Source organism: Haliotis rubra, unplaced genomic scaffold (genome assembly GCF_003918875.1).
Source record: "Haliotis rubra isolate DU_JTF1 unplaced genomic scaffold, ASM391887v1 Scf189, whole genome shotgun sequence".
Classification (NCBI taxonomy): domain Eukaryota; kingdom Metazoa; phylum Mollusca; class Gastropoda; order Lepetellida; family Haliotidae; genus Haliotis; species Haliotis rubra.
Window position 1 is genome coordinate 564069 of NW_025765880.1, and position 16385 is coordinate 580453.

The window sequence follows — 16385 nt, forward strand, 5'->3', positions numbered from 1 at the left end:
GAGTGAGTGAATATTTAACGTCACATCGGCAATGTTTCAGCCATATCGTGACGAGAACAAATTTGACGTTTATAAAGAATATGTATGTATTATACAACCTATCGTCAAAGGACAGTAAAACAACTATCACAGTTCGAATTAAAACTAGCATGTGAAGTTAAAACTAATAGCACTATTTGGACAATACATAATATAAAAACAGGCTATAGATCGCCATCAACTGAAGGTAGATCATCACACCAGGTACCATGGGGACTTACAGTGTCTTTGCTACCTGCATGGACCGTTCATTGATATGTGAACTAGCCTAAATCACTTTGATATATACAATATGTGAACGCTTATTGTTATGTGAATACACAAAAATAGATTATTTTATATGTGAAATAAATGAATCATCATTGCATGTGAGTAAACAACTTTTTTTTGTTATGTCAAAAGAACAATTCATTGTTATTTGATAAAGCATTTCTTGATATATCAAATGAACAGACAGTATCTTACGTATCATATGAACAAGCGTTATTTGATGTGTGGGCTAAATAATCTCATAACAGACACGATTGAGCCACGCACCTCTATAGTAATCACGTCAGGCTGGCGTAAGGAGATAATACCTTCTAAAGAATGGGCACTGCAAGCCATTACCGACATCGGGGATAGCCCCTTTAATGCCCTGCGTCATGATCTCCTGTATGTGTGCATGTTCATGTTCCTGACGCAACAGGCATACGCGTGTATGGGAATATGTATGGCATATGTTCAGTGTCACAGACAAGCATGATCATATTTTGTCATGTTGTATCTGATGACTATTTTTTTGAATAATTACATTTGATAAGTATGTATGATTTAGTCAGTTCGTTTGAAAAGAGGCGTTAATCAACGTGTGGACACATGCCTCATTTACACTCACATCCAGTTGACACATGGTGATATTAGTAATACCAGTATAGATGTCCGGTTGGATTTTCCCAAACTAAAATATACTTCCTGGAATTCAACAAATGGGTCATTACATGAGCATGCGCATTACTGATATCCTGAAGTAGCTGTAGGTTGGTGAGGGCGTGTTGCCACCATAGAGATAATTACAAGGTTCAGCCTACAGATATACCTGTGTGTTACAGGTAGGTGTTAAGTAATACAGCAATACTGAATCTTTATTGGACATATTATTTTGCCATCTATCGTTGAGAGACTCGGCTGTTTAGTAGATGAGAAAGAAAGCGTTGAATGTGGTAGACGTATCAGTGTACCTTATCACTAAGTTCGCAATAAGAGGGTTATCGGGCAGGAAGCGTCTCCGTTGACTAACTGAAAGACCAGTTGAGTACAGAGTGACACTTTATTCAGTTTATACAACCATGGATTAAACCGACCAACCATACTGCAGGGATCGATAATAGGAATAGGATTCCAATAACCTATATTTAATTTTAAGAGCGAGTGAATAAGATCGGATGAAATACATGTCATTGCCTCATTAAAGTCAGCCCATCGCTGGTCGGTTGTTGACAGACTGTCGTGATAAGGGTGAGGTATATCTTATTGGAAGGATATATAATCTTCACACTTATTTAGGTATGCCACGGGATCGCGTATGCGTTAGTCTTTTGTCTTGTTGGTGAAATAGCCTGTGCAGATACTGTGACACCTCAGTAAACGTCGTCGGAAGTACCGATCCTGGAGTTTCAGTATGCCATGCTATTCACAATGCATGACTATATAAACTCTTTATGATGCTCTCCTTTTTCTCCAGTATCAAGTGTATGATAGATGAAACAGGCGGTGTGGTGTTAAGTCATTTTAACTTCATTCCTGTCTTAATACTCCGGTCTGGCCTATTGTGGGATAAATGCAAAGTCATAAGTATTCAGTGAAAGTCGTAGATATATGGCCCCGACACACGTAAAATATATGCCAATGTTATTTTCGGCTTAGAACCCGCAACCGTGCTGACAGCATATAGACAGACTAATTGTCATGTCCTTGACCTTGGTAGATAGAGTAATGGTCGAATTATTCAACTGGGTGACGTCACATAGTCATATTCGCAAAATATTATCAATCGATTGTAGCTGTCGCAGTCAAAACAAATCAATATTAAGCAGCTGTGCTGGATGTATTTACTCTGCAGGTAAATGTGTGGGGCGTAGGTAACTTATATAGGGTATTATACACAATACATGTTCTGTATCGTGTAGCTTATATAGACCGTGTAGTAAACATTACTTGACTTGCCTGCGCATGTGTTTGTGACTATTATTACCTCATGGATTGTGGTGAGTAAGTGAGTGAGTTTAGTTTTACGCCGCACTCAGCAATATTCCAACTATTTGGCGGCAGTCTGTAAATAATGGAATTTGGACCAGACAATCCAGTGATCAACAGCATGGGCATCGATCTACGCAATTGGGACACGATGACATGTGTCAACCAAGTCAGCGAGCCAGACCACCCGATCCCGTTAGTCGCCTCTTACGACCTCATGGTTTAGGGCGTTGGTGGGAATGGTGTTAGAAGGTTGAAGAGTGGCTGGTTTTGATATAGGTTTCACAAGGTTGGAGTTGGAAGTGTGTATGGATTGGGGGATTATAGTGGAGATTATGGTGGAGGTGTTGGTGGCGATAAGGCCGAAATGTGTGTTGTAGGCGGGGATGATGTTGGACGGTGCGGATGCTGGTTGAGTTCTGACTTTGTGGACGGTTGTTGGTGTGGGAGGTGTGGCTTTCGTATAGGGCTGGAGGATAAATGTGCTGTGGATAGATGCCTCACTCACATGCTTCATTCCCAACTCAGGCTGACATCCCACGATAGAACTGATTGTTTTACAAAAGAGAGCCTACTGGTACAACTAAAACAGATAGGTGGTCAGTAAATGGCTCATAGCGAGTCACCCTACTCGGCAGCGTGAAACCGAAACGTTTGATCGCTAACCCAAGACTATAGGATCAGACTTAAGCTTGGGTAAGTTCTATGTAGTTACTAAAAAGACAAAACTGACACCACTGACGCGGACCTTTCTTCCAATGAACAAACATGTTGCAAAGTGCAATCGATAATTGATTCGCTTATTGCTATTACAGTGCAACATCGTCAGCCCGGACAATATAGAAACTCTTATATATGTCCACGATTACGAATACTGCTACGCCGTAAATCGTGACGATATCACTATACATTCAAACTGAAAGTCTTCGGAATTTTCGGAATAGGTGGACTTCACGGTACACAGAATATCGTAATTGTATGTACCGTCACCGTGTTTTGAAAACCACAAATTTGATTTTGCAGGAACATTGATGCGTCTAGCGTGGACGAAGCCAAGAACATGAACAACGACGACCCGATGGAGAGGCAGCTGTCCTGTTCTGTATGCCTAGAACTCTTCACAGACCCTGTACTTCTTCCATGTCTCCATTCATTGTGTCGTCCCTGCGTGGAGAAGCTCACAACGTCTGTCACGTCGCAGACATTTAAATGCCCAGAGTGCAACAGTCAAGTTTCTTTGGGTGCAAGTGGTTATGCTAGTTTAAAACGAAACTTCCCTTTGAGCAGTATGGTTGCTATATACAAACAATCCCGAAGAAACGGCAAATTTTCTCAGTCTGCGCGGACTTTAGACAACCATTCAAATCAGCTGATAACCCCAAATCAAATTCCTTCCCCTACAGCACCAGACCATCGTCATCTTGCAACAGCACTAAATCAAGACCTTCAAACGACACTTTCAAATCAAGGTCAGCAGACAACCTATCCATATGGAGCCCAGCAGGCATTTCTTCAAAATCAGATGATGCAGGGCACTCTTCCATATCAAGCTCAGCAGACAATAGTTCCAAATCAAGTGATGAAGGTTACGCTTCCATATGAAACCCAGCAGACGACAGTTCCATCCACGTGCAGCACCTGCGATATAGGACAGACTAGTCAAGCACATATTTTCTGTGAGACTTGTAACATTTCTTTCTGCAAGACCTGCCGCGGCGTCTACCATCCAGATGATATCGGCCATACATTAAAACTGTTGGAGGAACCAACGCCACCAGTACATGTACAGCACCGGGATGAGGTACACCATTCATCCATTGAACTAGACGGCAATACTCATTTCTCTTTGGAAACGCTCTCTGATATAAAGTTCAGGATTTGTGATGTAACGGAGTATGTTGGGTGTATTTCTGTATTTGTCCGTAGAATATTTGTTCTTCGTAAATTTGTTAGTAACAGCCAGCAGCTGGAAGGATGGTGTAAATCGTACAGGGGTCCATACAGGTAGATGACCTTTGAAATTCCCCATAGCTACTAGTTGCTGGTGATCTATGTAATAGTGTCAAGTCAAATGTAACGATCTAATATGAAATACAAAATTATATACAATATACAGTAACACGATTGTTATGTAATACGCATAGAAATCATGCTTGAACATAAATACATTCAATTCAAAGCTGAACTAAAATGAATGGATACTCAATAAAAGAATATATAGAACAAATCGATGATAAAAATATATTCAATGGATGTATATCTAGTTCAGAAAAACAAAAAATACCCATGTATTTCAGCTAACAAAATAACTTGTTTGTGGTATTCATCGTAACTGCATAAACACTGATACCTTCATGGTTTATTGATATCAGTTTGTATGTTCCGTTTAAGTACGTGTGGTTTTGTCACATGGTCAACCGCATGTTTCAGCACCAACAGTGCACCCTCTGTGACCCTGCGTCCCCGTCTACAGGACGTGTCCGCTGTCTGGAGTGCCAGATGAGCTTCTGTGACAGCTGCCTCCATGCCTTCCACCCGACCACGAACACAACCGAGCACCATACCCTGGTGGAGGTACGGCCTGATCCTCCCCAGGTGGGAATCCACAATCCAGAGGCGGCGGCAAGATGGTCGTCAGAACCTATGAGGAATCTCCAGGGTAGCATCAGTTTAGTCGAGCCAACGGTAGGTTCATTCATTCATTCATTCATTCATTCATTCATTCATTCATTCATTCGTTCATTCGCACATCAAAAGCAGTCGATTATATTAGTGGATCGACCATAGCGCATAGCGAACACTGCAATAAACATATAGACTATTACCGTATATGGAATATATTCTGGGCGTGGCAGAAATCTATGATTATATTTATATGCTTGTCAGCACCATGCCCGGGCTAGTTGGTTTCGTCTGATGTTAAACGTTTAAGATCTTCCTCTCTTGCAAAGCTGACAGGCCATGATTTCACTGACTCACTAACTCACTCACTCACTCACTCACCACCCAAATTCACCAATATAACCACCCACCTACCCATCCGCTCACTCACTCGCTCACTCACTCACTTAGCGGTTCTTCGCCGATTTCCCAGGTTGGTTTCAGTGTTGTGTCGGACCTTGCTCAGTTTGCTGTGGAGTGTACCTGCAATATATGTCAAACCACGCCCCCACAGACGGCCACAGTTAGATGCTTGGATTGCTCCGCGAATCTGTGCTCTGGGTGTGTAGGCCAGCACCAGTCACAGTTCCCGAACCATTCTCTCATGGATATCAGCCTATCGCCAGAGACAGTCGGAACCAAACGTAAATCAACTAAAACCAAACCTGCGCCCAGGAAATCTGTCAATGTTCAGGTATGTATTGGACTCGACAGTCGAGACATACACAGAAATGAAACAGCTGAACGATGCATACACAGACATAATGAAACAGCTGAACGTTGCAAACACAGAAATGAAACAGCTGTACGATGCATACACAGACATAATGAAACAGCTGAACGATGCATACACAGACATAATGAAACAGCTGAACGATGCATACACAGACATAATGAAACAGCTGAACGATGCAAACACAGAAATGAAAAACAGCTGAACGATGCATACACAGACATAATGAAACAGCTGAACGATGCATACACAGACATAATGAAACAGCTGTACGATGCATACACAGACATAATGAAACAGCTGAACGATACATACACAGACATAATAATACAGTTGAACGATGCATACACAGACATAATGAAACAGCTGAACGATGCATACACAGACATAATGAAACAGCTGAACGATGCAAACACAGAAACAAGAAACAGCTGAACGATGCATACAAAGAAATGAAACAGCTGAACGATGCATACACAGATATAATGAAACAGCTGAACGATGCATACACAGACATAATGAAACAGTTGAACGATGCATACACAGATATAATGAAACAGCTGAACGATGCATACACAGACATAATGAAACAGCTGAACGATGAATACACAGACATAATGAAACAGCTGAACGATGAATACATAGATATAATGAAACAGCTGAACGATGCATGCACAGATATAATGAAACAGCTGAACGATGCAAACACAGAAATGAAACAGCTGTACGATGCATACACAGACATAATGATACAGCTGAACGATGCATACACAGACATAATGAAACAGCTGAACGATGCATACACAGACATAATGAAACAGCTGAACGATGAATACACAGATATAATGAAACAGCTGAACGATGAATACACAGATATAATGAAACAGCTGAACGATGCATACACAGATATAATGAAACAGTTGAACGATGAATACACAGATATAATGAAACAGCTGAACGATGAATACACAGATATAATGAAACAGCTGAACGATGAATACACAGATATAATGAAACAGCTGAACGATGCATACACAGATATAATGAAGCAGCTGTACGATGCATACACAGATATAACGAAACAGCTGAATGATACATACACAGATGTAAGGAAACAGCTGAGCGATGCATACAGAGATGTAAGGCAACAGCTGAGCGATGCATACACAGATATAATGAAACAGTTGAAAGATGCATCTTCAGATATAATGAAACAGTTGAACGATGCAAACACAGATATAATGAAACAGCTGAACGATGCATACACAGATATAATGAAACAGCTGAACGATACATACACAGACATAATAATACAGTTGAACGATGCATACACAGACATAATGAAACAGCTGAACGATGCATACACAGACATAATGAAACAGCTGAACGATGCAAACACAGAAACGAAACAGCTGAACGATGCATACAAAGAAATGAAACAGCTGAACGATGCATACACAGATATAAGGGAAACAGCTGAACGATGCATACACAGACATAATGAAACAGCTGAACGATGCATACACAGACATAATGAAACAGCTGAACGATGCATACACAGACATAATGAAACAGCTGAACGATGAATACACAGACATAATGAAACAGCTGAACGATGCATACATAGATATAATGAAACAGCTGAACGATGCATGCACAGATATAATGAAACAGCTGAACGATGCAAACACAGAAATGAAACAGCTGTACGATGCATACACAGACATAATGATACAGCTGAACGATGCATACACAGACATAATGAAACAGCTGAACGATGCATACACAGACATAATGAAACAGCTGAACGATGAATACACAGATATAATGAAACAGCTGAGCGATGAATACACAGATATAATGAAACAGCTGAACGATGCATACACAGATATAATGAAACAGTTGAACGATGAATACACAGATATAATGAAACAGCTGAACGATGCATACACAGATATAATGAAACAGCTGAACGATGAATACACAGATATAATGAAACAGCTGAACGATGCATACACAGATATAATGAAACAGCTGTACGATGCATACACAGATATAACGAAATAGCTGAATGATACATACACAGATGTAAGGAAACAGCTGAGCGATGCATACAGAGATGTAAGGCAACAGCTGAGCGATGCATACACAGATATAATGAAACAGTTGAAAGATGCATCTTCAGATATAATGAAACAGTTGAACGATGCAAACACAGATATAATGAAACAGCTGAACGATGCATACACAGATATAATGAAGCAGATGTACGATGCATGCACAGATATAATGAAACAGCTGAACGATGAATACACAGATATAATGAAACAGCTGAACGATGCATACAGAGATGTAAGGAAACAGCTGAACGATGCATACACAGTTATAAAGGAAACAGCTGTACGATGCATACACAGATATGATGAAACAGTTGAACGATGCATACACAGATGTAAGGAAACAGCTGAACGATGCACACACAGAGATATAAGGAAACAGTTGAACGATGAATACCCAAATATAATGAAACAGCTGAACGATGCACACACAGACATAAAGAAACCCACTGATGCATAACCAAATAATAGGAAGGACACAGCTGACGCATACAGATATATTAAGAAGCAGCTAACACAAACAGCTGATGCATACCGATATTAGGAAGAATAGGATGCATACACAAGTATTAAGGAATAGCTGTTGCCTACACAGATGTAAGGGAGAACTCACGGTGTGTTTGTGGAAATCGTTGTTACTTACTGTGTGTGCGTGTGGATATCCATGTTACTTACTGTGTGTGTGTGTGTGTGTGTGGATATCCATGTTACTTACTCTCTGTGTGTGTCCGTGAATGGATATCCACGTGTGTTACTTTGTGTGTGGATATCTACGTGTGTTACTGTGAGTGTGGATATCCACGTATGTTACTAAGTGTGGGGAGATCCATGTGTGTGTGTTGATATCCACGTGTGTTACTGTGTGTGGAGGTCCATGTGTGCGTGGAGATCCATGTGTGTTACTATGTGTGTGGAGAGACCCATGTGTGTGTGGAGATCCGTGTGTGTTACTGTATGTGTTAAGATCCATGTGTGTTACTGTGTGTGTGGATATCCATGTGTGTTAGTGTATGTCTGGAGGTCCGTGTGTGTTACTGTGTGTGTGAGAGATCCATGTGTGTGTGGAGATCCATGTGTGTTAATGTGTTTGTGGATATCCGTGTGTGTTACTATGTGTGTGGAGACCCATGTGTGTGTGGAGATCCGTGTGTTACTGTATGTGTTAAGATCCATGTGTGTTACTGTGTGTGTGGATATCCATGTGTGTTAGTGTATGTCTGGAGGTCCGTGTGTGTTACTGTGTGTGTGGAGATCCAAGTGTGTTAATGTGTGTGTGGAGATCCGTGTATGTTACTGTGTGTGTGGAGATCCATCTTTGTTACTGTGTGTGGATATCCGTGTTTGTTACTGTGTGTGTGGAGATCCATGTGTGTTAATGTGTGTGTGGAGATCCATGTGTGTTACTGTGTGGATATCCGTGTGTGGTACTGTGTGTGTGGAGATCCATGTGTGTTAGTGTATGTGTGGATATCTACGTGTGTATTACTGTGTGTGGATATCCGTGTGTTGTACTGTGTGGATATCCATGTGTGTTACTGTGTGTGTGGATATCCGTGTGTGTCACTGTGTGGATATGCGTGTGTGTTACAGTGTGTGGATATCCGTGTGTGTTAATGTGTGTGTATATGTCCACGTGTGTTAATGTGTGTGTACATTCAGGTGTGTTAATGTGTGTGTGTACATCCACGTTTTTTAATGTGTGTGTGTATATGTACGTGTGTAGGTGTCCGTGTTGAAGTATACCTTGAGTTTATACAACCAGACTAAATATTTGACCCGTGTAGGGAAAGTGAAGAGTTTGTATTTGCAGCTGGAAGCTGGTAGAGGTGATGAACATTCAGGCTGAGGCCATGACCGAGTTGTTGCACGTTCTCCGTGATCGCCGAGCTTCTGTGCGGGTAGGTGAAGGGAGGCAACTCTTGTAACCTGGGATTTGTCTCATTCCTCGAGCAGCCTGTGGTTAGAATAATTCATTTTACAGTTCAAGACATTTCTGTGGTAAGATTAAAGCATATGATCTGATTGAATCGCTAATAAGCATCCTATTTGAGGATTGCATATCGCGACAGAGAGTCGTATATAGTTTGTCATGCTATGATACTGCGTTGGATAAATTCGCTTGGAAAGTAAGAGTTGATGAAGTTGGTTTCATTCTACCAAGCGATCACAGTTGACAAAAGTTAGTTTCATGCCACCAAGAGATCACAGTTGACAAACGTTAGTTTCATGCCACCAAGAGATCACAGTTGACAAACGTTAGTTTCATGCCACCAAGAGATCACAGTTGACAAACGTTAGTTTCATGCCACCAAGAGATCACAGTTGACAAACGTTAGTTTCATGCCACCAAGAGATCACAGTTGACAAACGTTAGTTTCATGCCACCAAGAGATCGCAGCTGACAAACGTTAGTTTCATGCCACCAAAGAGATCACAGTTGACAAACGTTAGTTTCATGCCACCAAGAGATCACAGTTGACAAACGTTAGTTTCATGCCACCAAGCGATCGCATATGATATAGTTATACCACACCTGCAATATATGGACCACGTATATGGTTACATCACAAGCACTACATATGGACCATGACTATGGTTACATCACAAGCACTACACGTATATGGACCACGTATATGGTATATTTACATCACAAGCACTACATATGGACCACGTATATGGATTTACATCACAAGCACTACATATGGACCACGTATATATGGTTACATCATAGTCGCAATATATGGACCACATTTGTTGAAGACATTTCTCAAACTGTATCTTAAAACATGTGTTTCTCTCACTCTGCTTTCAGAGAGCTGCGAAATAAGGATTGCTTAGAACTTACAACACATAACCAGTGACCTGATATTGTCCCCTCACGAGTGACATCACTGGTGATTAACAAAACGCTCACTTACTCCGACGCAGCGGCAGCTTTTGTTCTGTTCTATTACCCGGTTCGTGCTGGGGCATTCATATCATGAACTGCATATTACGGTGATAACTAACTTTACACAGACACACACACAGACACACACACAGACACAGAACACAGACACACACACAGACACACACACACACACACACACACACACACACACACACGTATGTCAATATCGTTGGTATTCTTAAAGAGGTATTAGTTCTACTTATTCGACTATTTGATTGACATTTAAGTTCTGCTTATGTTCTGCATAAACAGCTTTATCTGACATTATCTAGAAATTGTAACTACTTGGCAATATGTTTCTCAAATCTAGATAGTCAGCCAGTAGTTAACTACAAATGCATCTAATCAAGACATCTTGTAGTGTTAACGATAATGTCAAACAATGTTTTGTCGAAATTCGGTTGTTGTCGAAGTGAAGTTATTTCGGCGAATTCCTTATTAATCATCAATTTGCGGCTGTGCCTAACCTCGGATAACTCGAAGAATTTACCCAGGTCTCTTAACTTCGACACAGATGTTTGACTGTACTTAAATAGGAAATGTATTGCATGAACATTCCTGGTCTCCATTTTGATCGCCTTCAGGTGTATTCCAGTCATCGTATATACCTGTCTGTACTGGCGCTTTATCATCACTCAAATTATACTACTGCATGGTTTTATTTAAAGAATATAATTCTATTTCAAAATTTTAATAATCATAAATAATTCCGCATAATACACATGTGTTAATGGGTATTTCAACGTCTTATCTTTGAAATATATTTGCTTAATAGGGTTAACAAGTTTCCTTTGCCCAAAGTTCAATACTCTGATGTACATATATAAATAGAAACTATAACGTGTTCAGCTGTAAATATGGGAGGTGACATTATTCAGTTATGTGTTTTGTTGCGCTCAGTGGTGAAGGCGAAATAATATAATTACAGAGGGTTAGTTGTCTCAATAGTTCTAAATGGGCATCCACAACTGAAACCACGCAAACTCTTAATCATATGCTTTTAAGTCCCATGCTGTAGCCGTTATACTGTTAGTCCTGAAGTTTGTTGTTCCGTCGCCCATAACATCGGTGTGTGTCAGCAAACACAGTTCCTGCTTTACGAATGACGTCATTGGTAACTGTTTCTCGGACCTGCGATACACATTTATAGACCTAAGTATACCTAGAGTGTAGATCGAATGATGGGAAGGTTTAATTGTACGCGACTACTGAACTGCTATTTAGAACATCAGCCAGTTTTGGTAAATATATCATCCATTGATAACTGAAGCCGAATACGCATGTATATACCATACTGCTCAGTACACCAAGTAATACCTGCCACAAACATGCATGCGATACATGCTACTCTGACTATGCAGTTGCTTTAAGGTGGATATTGTGTTGAACACCTTAAACCTTTCTAAATGAATTAATCTTGTAATAAAATGAGCGCAAAAGTGTTAACATTTGTTTTGTTTCAAATATTGATGTGTTCATGCACAACACATGGCCAGTTTATTTACTGTAACAGATGTATTAGGTTTTGAAAATCACTCCTGTAAACTGGACACAAATATAATTGTGTCATTCTTATGCAGCTATATGTGTTCAGTGCTGTTTGCAGTGAAGACCGATACCAACGTGTATGGAAGAAAGGACTAAATGGAGGGTGTAAGATAATAACACTCTTACGTTCGATGCTCACAAGGGTTTGTTTTGGTTCAAAAATATTCCAGCTATGTGGCAGCAGTCTTTAAATAATCGAGCCTGGACAAGACAATCCAATGATTAAAAGCATGAGCATCGATCTGCGCAACTGGGATACGATGACATGTGTTAAAACAAGTCAGCAGCCTGACCACCGATCCCGTTAGTCGCCTCTTACGACAAGCATCGGTTGCTGGTGACCAGTTATAACCCGGATATCAGAAGGGACAACATCACTGTATGCCTGTGGTCGTACATCCAATACATTGACATAAACTTACGTCCTTAATCTAAGCTGTATAGAACAAGGCCGAGGGCTATATGTTCTCAGATGAAAGATGCCCTAGGCGTATCAACATTCATTTCATAGGACAAAGTTCAATAATCAGTCACTGTTGGTAAACCCAACTCTCCATAATGGTGAAGAGTGATTGGTGATTAAGGCAAAAGTGATTATTCTCGAAACATCAATGCCACAATTACAGGATTGGGAAGATGCAGTGTTGTTCATTGGTTACCGGAAACGAACTATTTGCTTGTAACAAAATGAGGATGCACAAATTCAAATACATATATGTAAGTACGTTTTGAAAATTGGTAAAATTACAAGTAATGTTATGGTTGTTGATAAACTATTCAGAACTAGGTTATGCAACACAGTCCCAACACGTTGGCGGTTGGAAGACATAACTGAGTCCGCAGATTTACAAAACTTGAAATGCAGTCTTGAAGAATTATACAATGCTCACAATAATATCTGTCTGATACAGTAATAGGACATGAATGTCTCATCAGCTTTTGACGTGAATCGGTTTGTCTTTCCGTGATCATCATCATCATTATATTAACGATCATACGTTAACACAATGCATGACAAAGGAAAATCATATTGTGCTAACTACTTGAAAGGTTTATTGAAAAGTAATATGTGTCGATAGCCTGAAACTAAAATAGATTAAATAAAACGCAATAACGTTGCTACAAATATTTTTACCGATCATTAATGGTCGGTTGATTACAAGTGTAATAAAAGAACTGACATGTAACTGTTCCCAAACGGGTTACACAACCATATCTCAATTAGCACATAGAAGAAATGTCGTATATATAAACTGACACGCATGCAACAAATCTCTTACCTACTATCAGGCCCATGACGAGACGTGTGGCTCGTTAAAACTAATGTGGGGTGTCTTCTTGATGCAAGGTAGACAGTTTGTGTTCTAGCTTTATCTCAGAAAACAACCCCGAACGCATTACCTTCAACAAACAACATCAACGAGTAACAACCTTTTTATGGATGTGCAAAATGCAAAACACAATTCATGAAACAGAAGAACTTGAACAGAAATGTGACGAACTGGCCATCCTACAATTAAAGGTACTCACCGTCACTCCAACAGTCGTGATGTGTAAAGCATCTTGATGCTGCGGTCATACTTCACGTAATCTTCGACGTTTTCTTCAGAAAATCTGTACTATAAAGAAGCTGTACAACATCTCTTCTTAGAGGACATGCTGTGCAGGATTCTTGAATAATAACTTGTACTGGTCCAGCAATCCGTGTGAAGTGACTGGAATGGTTCAAGTAAAACAGTTCAGAAAAACATGTGAACCTGTCTGTTCTGTCGTCAACTCGACTTATTCATGGATTCAGATAAGTTTAACTTTGTATTAGTTTGTCTTATGTCAGCCCTCATTGTCCTCCGTATATTGTCATCACTGGTTTACCTTCTACATCCCTCTTGCAGAATTAATTGTCCATTTATAAGTGAATCCTTCATTGTTCTTAGCTTTTACAAATCGAATGGAATCTCTTTCTCGAGATAATCGAGACAAATTATTATGTTGAGTTGATGTTTCTGATTTTCATTACTTGAATTTGCAGAAAGCGTGCAAATAATTACTTGTTCATGTATAAGTGTACCTTTCATTGGTATTGGCTTTCACACCGAATGGAATCCTTTCGGGAGATAATTGAGGCAGAGTATTCTGTTGCGTTGATGTTTTTGATTTGCATTACTTGTATTTGCAGAAAGCGTGCCACAGCGAATTCTGCAACAGAGTGATTCTAAATAGGTTTTGGTTAATCAGAGACACCAGAAATGAAATTTGTTTCATCAGTATATCAGTTACAGTTCCAAGGTCGTGTCATTATGACTAATCTATTCATCAAGGCTACTCAGTGTTGAATGAGTATAACAAAGACGTTATTTTTTCCAAAACTGCAGAGAAAAATCATAGTTGGTCATTTCATCAGACGGATTTCTATTAAGGTATATTCAGGCTTCATCATGTTAAACGAATCAGATAATGTTTCGTTGACCTGTGAGGTCCCAAAGCGTCTTGATCGAGCCATATTCATCGTTATTGCTTCAGTTGGTTCCATCATGGCGCTCCTTGGAACGATTGGCAGTTGCATGATAATGGTGGTGTACATAAAAACCAAATCTTTGAGAGCAGTTCCCAGCAATATACTTCTTATTAACGTGGCTGTCGTAGACGCAATAAGTTGCACACTCGGGTTCCCTATCTATTTAATTTCCTCCATCGTACCACAGTTGCGATGTAATTCAGTATTTGTTTTCGGGCATACATTTTCATGTTGTCTTTTATTTGTATTTCATTAATTTCTTTCGAGCGTTTCTATGGTATTCGGTTTCCATTTGTATATTGCGAATTTGTCACAGTGAGAAAAATGTTCACTGTCGTGATGTTGTCTTGGCTGCTGTGCCTGACCATATTGTTGGCGGAAGATTTGTTAGAGGTATATATGGTTCCAAAAACATTTACCTGTACTTTACTGGAATTGTCTTGAGCATACTGCTATTACTTACTTTAGCTTCCTATGGCTATGTGTACGTCACCAGCAAAGTTCATTTGCAACAGGATACGCGCTATCAGATCAGAACGACAAGTCAATCTCAAGCAGCTGTTCTAATGGGTATTGTCTTTGATATATCCTGGATTGGTCCTCTTGGGATTTGGATGGTAGGCAGACATGTGAACATACAACACTTGGTGGAGGCTAGTATCCTATTTCTACTCACCAGTCCTGTATCCAACGTTTGGGTATATGCTTTCAGAATGACGAATTTCAAACAGGCATTTAGAAAGGTTTACAGAGATTGCAGAGTAGCCCCATCACAAAATACAACTACCGTCTCCTTTTTAGGTGCACAGACTTCCCCACGACATGCCCACCCTAACATTTCCTGAAGGATAATTGTTCAGTTTCATGATACAAAGTGCTTGTTCATTGTTGTACAGCTTTAAACTCTCGTTTGACTCAAGAGTCAAAATTAAATCAGGTAGCCATTGTTTCCCCATGCTTTTTACTCAATGTTCAATCAAAAGCGATAATGAACTGCATTATGACACATGCCACCACACAGTTTGTATCGACCTCACCAGATACACCATCATGTTCCTATTTTAATTACCTTTCAAATTTTGTTTGACACCTTTTCACCTCTATCAGAATACTCGGTCTAATGTTTTGATTCGAACTCTGTTGGTGCTGGTAGATGTTTCTTTCTCATTCTGATCGTTGAGAATAGGCTTGAGTTTGTTCTGGAATTGTTCCACTATTTTCGGTAGACGTGTCGTCAGGCTAATTGTACGTGACGAAAACCAGTCTGTGATTTTGGGCAATGTTGTTTTGGGGCATGTTTATAAACATGTTTATAAACATAGTTTGTGCTTTGTTCTTGTTTTCGGTAACACCCAACAGCCTATCCAATCATAAACATGGAGGACATACTTTGGTACAACTACCTTGGTACTACTTACGTCATGTTGTTTCCTATGACATTGTTTTGATAATTCTTAATCCCTAATACTCGATGTTTGTTCTAAATTATTGTTGTACATTCTACTTATATAATATTCAAATTTCACAATGTGTTCTTATGTCGTGTGTGTGCATCTATATCCTAATAAAACGATGAATATATACTCT

At 39.8% G+C, this 16385-nt stretch overlaps 1 protein-coding gene across 3 annotated transcripts; it reads left to right on the forward strand.

Moving 5' to 3' along the window:
* The first annotated feature begins 1048 nt into the window (after positions 1-1048).
* LOC124274219 (E3 ubiquitin-protein ligase TRIM9-like) lies at positions 1049-12453 on the forward strand. Of its 3 annotated transcripts, XM_046709554.1 has the most exons (7): positions 1049-1130; positions 3298-3633; positions 3664-4075; positions 4705-4959; positions 5369-5629; positions 9596-9683; positions 10598-12181. In XM_046709554.1, the coding sequence occupies exons 2-6, from the start codon at positions 3335-3337 to the stop codon at positions 9629-9631; spliced, it is 1263 nt and encodes a 420-aa protein (XP_046565510.1). In that variant the 5' UTR covers positions 1049-1130; positions 3298-3334; the 3' UTR covers positions 9632-9683; positions 10598-12181. The 3 variants fall into 3 exon arrangements, with proteins under 3 accessions (XP_046565510.1, XP_046565509.1, XP_046565508.1); XM_046709553.1 differs by lacking the exon at positions 10598-12181 and adding an exon at positions 12342-12453 and having other exon boundaries at positions 3298-4075; XM_046709552.1 differs by having other exon boundaries at positions 3298-4075.
* The last annotated feature ends 3932 nt before the right edge of the window (positions 12454-16385 follow it).